Genomic DNA, 6,000 nt, shown 5'->3' with positions numbered 1-6,000 from the left:
ACTTCGTTTTTACCAAATCAACAAAATAAAATTATTACAAACAACAAAGCATCACATAATATTACTAAAATTTCTGCACTAAGTCATGCCAGCAAAACACAAAGAAAACATTGAAGGCACTGTTCAAAAAATTACTTACGAAAATAAACAATATATCATTGTGAAAATTGTCCGAAAGAACCTAGACTTTGTGTTGTGTTTTTTGTTATGCGAGTGTTATAATTTAGTTTGTTTGACGTTATGAATTTTTAGTTTTTTGAATTAAAAAAAAATATGTTTAAACTATTTTGACTGGAGTACTGTAATGTTTTTTGTGCAATATATAGATATCCTTATTTTAGTTGACTTTTATTTATTTGTTGACAAAAATAGAAACCAAATTAGTAAGACACACATGAGAGTCAGCACATTGCAAGAAAATCTTACCAGGGTGCGCAAGGGGCACATGTACGTCGCAAGGTAAAAATTAGTTAACACTCTGTATATATCATTTTAAATATTAACACTGTCGTCCTAATAACAAATACATAAGTGTTATTTACTAACTTTTTGAATATTGCAATTTATACTTTTTCTATTTTTTAATATAAGTATAGCAAAGAGTTTAAATGTGAAAGTCAAATGTTATATAAAATTGATAAACCGATGATTAAAACTCCATTCGAGGAGGAAAGGTATATATATATATAAGTCAAGAGAAGCTAAAATGGGTAATGAAACACTGTACATACAAATAAAGTGCAGGATTGCTATCACTAAAACACTTTTTTAAAATGAAAAACATTTATATGTAATCACCATTTTAGTTTAGAACCAAAACAAACATCGATCAAATATTATGTTTGGCCAGTACTGTTTTGTCACGCTCGATAAAGATAATAAAGCCTTAACTAGGTCTAAGTCTGTCTCAATAGATGATGATATAAGTATCTGCAAGGTCGGGTCTATAGATGGATGGGCCGGTGGAGTAACAGTGGCTGGTAGAAAAATCTCTAATTTAAGATTTGCTGGTGACACCACACTTATCGCAGCAAATAGGCAAGAAATGTTTAATCTCCTGCGATAAGTTAAGTACGAAAGCAATAAAGTTGATCTGAAAATCAATAAAGCTTAGACAAAAATAATGGTCGACAGATTCCATACTATTCAACTGACTAATATGTTACAGGAATACCAGATAATGGACAGTTTTGTCTATCTCGAGTCTAGGATAACTACCGATGGTAACTGTGAAGCAGAAGTTTGGAGACAGTATTGGTATGGCAAAAAATGTGATGAGTCGATTAACTAAAGTTTGGAAAGATAGATCTATCCCTCAAAATATCAATATGAGACTGGTGAATGCCCTTGTATTCTCAATATTTCTATACGGGGCAGAGACTTGGACTCTTCGCGGACAGTTGGGCAGTTCATAGGACAAACGATTCCATTCTAAACCAACTCGAGATTAAAAAAATGCTGTCCACTATATGTCTGCAACGTATTTTGCAATTTGTCGGTCACGTGGTTCGTAGAGGTGACGATGATTTGGAGAGATTAATTGTTTCTGGAAACGTTCCGGGGAGAAGATCAAAAGAAGGATCATCAACTAGATGGTCCGACCAAATTAAGAATTCAGCTGGAAACTCATTCCGCGAAACTATCAGGGCAGCTGAAGATAGAGACCCATGGAGAAAAATTGTTAGGAATATTGGAAGAAATCACGATCCTCAGTAATGGGGAAATAGCAACAGAGAGAAGGTCTTGGCTGCTAAAAATATTACCATTAAAAAAAAATTAACCATTCTTTTGAGATGGATGACTTTTGGCGCGAATAAGAAGTATATAGTCAAAGCTTTCAAGATTTCGGTTGAAGAATGGGGGTTCTTTTACAAAGTAGGCAGCCTAAGACCTATTCAAGGTAACACGTTTGCCACGTCGCTAATTCTCCCAAATGAAATAGCTTCCAAGATTTTGAGTGTAGTATATCTGGTATCTAAGAGTTTTCCTTGTTAGATGTCGTTGAGAAAAAACGACATTGATTAAGGTAATGTATTAGATGTTGGTCATTTTACCATAAAGTTGTATGGGACCAACATAATGGACCATTACTTTAAACGTGGCAAAAAAAACATATCATTGATGCCTGCAACGAAGAGGAAATATGTGTCTTTTGTAACAGTAGAGATCATAGGTTGGGCACTATGTAGTGTCAAGTATTTGAAAGTCCCTGATATAAAGAGAGACTGAGAGAGCGAAACTCTGAGACAAATTTGGAAGATAAGGATCCTATTATTCCTATGTCCACAAGTGCTTCTCAAATTTCCAATAGTCGAAATAGTAATTCTCACTCCTTTATTGAGCATACAACAGAATCAAATAAATCTAGAATATCGAAATTTTCTATTATAGCAGGTAAAATGTCCTCGTAGACATTTAGCCCCTTATCCAACAAAATGTGACCTAGTATTACTATGGGTGAAGGCTTAAAAATGACTTTGAAAGGCAGAAAAAGACTAAAATTTCTGCAAGCTAACGTAGATAGGGTACAAGTCGACATACTACATACTTAATATTTACTAAAGCCCTATAAATCAAGGCAGATATAATTATAGTTTCCGAACAAAAAAAATAGCCACAAAAAACGGCTGGATATTTAATACAAAAGACCTAATATAAACAGAGAGTACTACATAAAATAGGTGGTAGCCTCACAGAGAGCAACTTTATACTTGTCGGCGATATTAATACTAAATCAATCCTGTGAGGATCTCCACGAACGATGAAATGAATAGATATCCTCGGCAAACTATGCTAGTGCTAAATAACAATAAAACTGCAGTTATAAAAGGTGAGTCAAAGAGCCACATATATGTTATCCTAGCAAATGAGAACTACACAAAAAAGATTAAAGTTACCTTAGGGAGTTAAAGTTGATCGTATTCTTAACATTACGACCAGACACAAAAGCAAAGATTTCCCCAAGAAATAACTACGTGGAGATTTTTGTTTCTCTACAACAGAATATTTAACTTTTGTTTGTAAAGTATCAAATAAATATATTTTCGACAAGTATATTATTCCATAAAATTTCCTAATCCTCATAAATCTTTTATGCGCTCACAAAAATATAATTTTGATCCTACTGTGTACGTTTAAGTCAGCACTTTAAAATTTTTAAAGGACAAACTTTTGGAAACCTTTGTAAAACTCGAATTACATTTTTTATATTCAAAACATGAACCGTCTATGTAGGGAGCGAAAGACTTAGGGATGAATTGTTTGCAAAAACTTCAAAGGACTGACTGACCATTCCAGTGTTAAACGTAATGTGAATTCTCATTTTTATGCAAACACTGTCTCTGCTTGACCGTTTTAATTTTTAGTTGTTAAATGCAAATATGGTCGAAGCAAAAGCCACCCTTACCGGACGATGAGGGTACATGGTTGTAAGGGAAAAATTGACGAATACAATGAGGATGGGATTTGCGAAAAAAAAAAGAAATTAAAATAAAACGAATGTACGTGTGTTAAAAGTATGTCCTCTATATATTTTTGTATGTTTTCACCGATATCAACCATTTTCAATTGCTTATAAGATGATTGAATTCTTGGTTTTAAATTTAATATTTTATTAATGTGGTTTAAATATCCCGAGTGTGAACTTGATATATTTTTTTGTATATATAAATATAATTTTGAATGTTATTTTGGAGATAATATACACTAAGATTCAAAAAAACGCAACGGAGTAAATTTTGATTCAAATTCAAAATATTTCAGTTTTTTTAGCCCTATTTCGACGATTTTATTAGCACACTTAAATTAATTAAAATTTATAAATTTATACACAGTGTGCTAAAAAAATCATCAAAGTACTTCAAAAAATTGAAATACTTTGAATTTGACCAAAATTTTCTCCGTTGCGTTTTTTTGCATCTGAGTGTATATTAGCTAAAATAAATGAATTCAGAAGAAACACAATAATATATGCGAAAGGTACGTCAGATAATGCTAAACAAATAAAAATATTAAAACAATAAAACTGCTAGTTTACCTTTTTTTCGTGAATGAATTTTTAAAAAGCTTAGAGTATTAAAATTGTTAGTTTTATTAACTGGTATAATATTTCAAATACATCTTAACGATGCCTTAAATAAATATCGTAAAGTGAAAGATTTTGTGGATACATTTATATTTTGAATATATTGTTTCGTAACTTTTTCTTTGTCAGATACGCATTTTGCATGTTTCAAGCTAAATTTAAATATAAAACAAGCTACGATATTTTATAACGCCAACATTTCACTGATCTACGCATCAGCTGGACGTCAAAAATTCCCCTTTAACCACAATCATCCACCATCTGTTTCTTTTAATATCTCCACCATATTAAATCTATACGACAGCTAATAACCCACAACCCTATCCCCAGCAATTTCATCATCAATTTGCATACAACGAACGCAGAAAGCATATACCGTAGACCGCGTTACGCCATCGAATATCATACGAAAATCCCCTCTTTCGCATTCGCCTGATTGACTGATAGAGACGATGATATTTATGTTTAATTCATGTCCTGAATGAATATGAATGGGAAAAGGCGTTGGACAATAGCGATGTTGGAATTTATGTGCTGAATTGCAACATGTGCTTTTTGAGTAAAAATAACTTAACAAACATTTAAGATTTAAATGTTTATAACATTGTAAAACACACGTGTAAAAATGTAAAACACACGTTTATAACATCAATATGTGGCTAGAAAGTGATCACTTGTGTTAGAAGTGAGTGATACCTTTTCTACAGTCAGCTAATTCTTTAAATTATCTGTCTAATTTTGTTTTAAATATATTCATGTTATGTCTACCTGTTCTCGTTTTTTTGTACACAGTTTTTGTAAAAAAACTAGTTTTTTGGAAAGTTTCAGTTATTTGGGAAATTTTTCTCTTCTATAATTTGATTGAGAAGGTTATGAAAAGTTTTCTTTATAGATTTCATTCCGTATTTCTACTAAGAGGTCTTGCTTTATTCTGTACAACCCGCAGTGGTAGGATTTAACTCTCTGCAATTCCATCGTTAATATTTTTCAGTCGCTTCTCAGACATTCTCTGCACATGGCCAAACCAGATTAAATTTTTTTGTTTTAGCATCTTCCGCTAATGTATGTTTTGTACCAATGATTTCTCTTATGCAATCGTTTGTTACTCTTTCGCTCCTTGACTTTCCATCTGAACGTCGCCAAAAATCCATTTCAGTTATCTTAAGCATTTCCTCTGTGATATCCTTTATTTGTTACCCTTCTAAGCCGTACGTGACAATACTTTTAATTAGGATGTTGTAAATTCTTTTTTTGTTGTCCTTGGATATCGTTTGATCCTACATAATACTATTTAGCTGTGAGCTCCTTCTCTGAGATTTCAATATTAATTTCCTACCACCATCAATTTCGTTTTCCTTACGTTGATAGTTAGGCCGTTTTAATTGCATTCATTGTTTACTGCGTTCAAAAAACTTTGAAGATTTTTTAGACTCTCTGCCATTATAGCAGTATTATCTGCATATCTATTGTTAATAATTATTTCACCACCGATTTAAACACCTTTACTACGATTATTTAACGTGATTTTAAACACTGATTTAGAGAAGGCATTAAACAACACCGGTGACATAACACATCCCTGTCTGACGCCACGTTTAATAGGAATCTTAGCTAAAACCTCCTGATCTACCTTAAGAGGCGGCTTGGATCATTATTGGCATATGCCGTGAAAGGCACGTGAACTGGTATAATTGTTAGCGTTGTTTTTCTTTTATTTTGAATATAACAGAAGCTACTCGACCTGTAATAACTTTGATGGTTTGCACATTCTTTACAACGCTTGGATTTATTAAAAAGTCTTTGCTGAAATTGCTTTTAGGGTACCTATATATTGACTGAATGGTATAAAATATTTCCGGATTATAGGTTTATTCTTCAAACCGATAGGATTTTCGCTATTTCTTCTCGTTTCTGCT

The 6,000-nt window shown here is 32.4% G+C and overlaps 1 protein-coding gene across 1 annotated transcript in view; it reads left to right on the top strand.

Annotated features, from left to right (window-relative positions):
- The first annotated feature begins 838 nt into the window (after positions 1 to 838).
- sli (slit guidance ligand) overlaps positions 839 to 6,000 on the top strand; it is a 138,739-nt gene continuing 133,577 nt past the window's right edge. Inside the window, exon 1 of the mRNA XM_072539113.1 lies at positions 839 to 1,038. Within this exon, the coding sequence (XP_072395214.1) occupies positions 839 to 1,038 (200 nt within the window). The remainder of the gene's footprint in view (positions 1,039 to 6,000) is intronic.

Source organism: Diabrotica undecimpunctata, chromosome 7, assembly GCF_040954645.1.
Source record: "Diabrotica undecimpunctata isolate CICGRU chromosome 7, icDiaUnde3, whole genome shotgun sequence".
NCBI lineage: Eukaryota > Metazoa > Arthropoda > Insecta > Coleoptera > Chrysomelidae > Diabrotica > Diabrotica undecimpunctata.
Note: the sequence above shows the minus strand (reverse complement) of the source record. Positions and strands in the feature narration are given on the sequence as shown.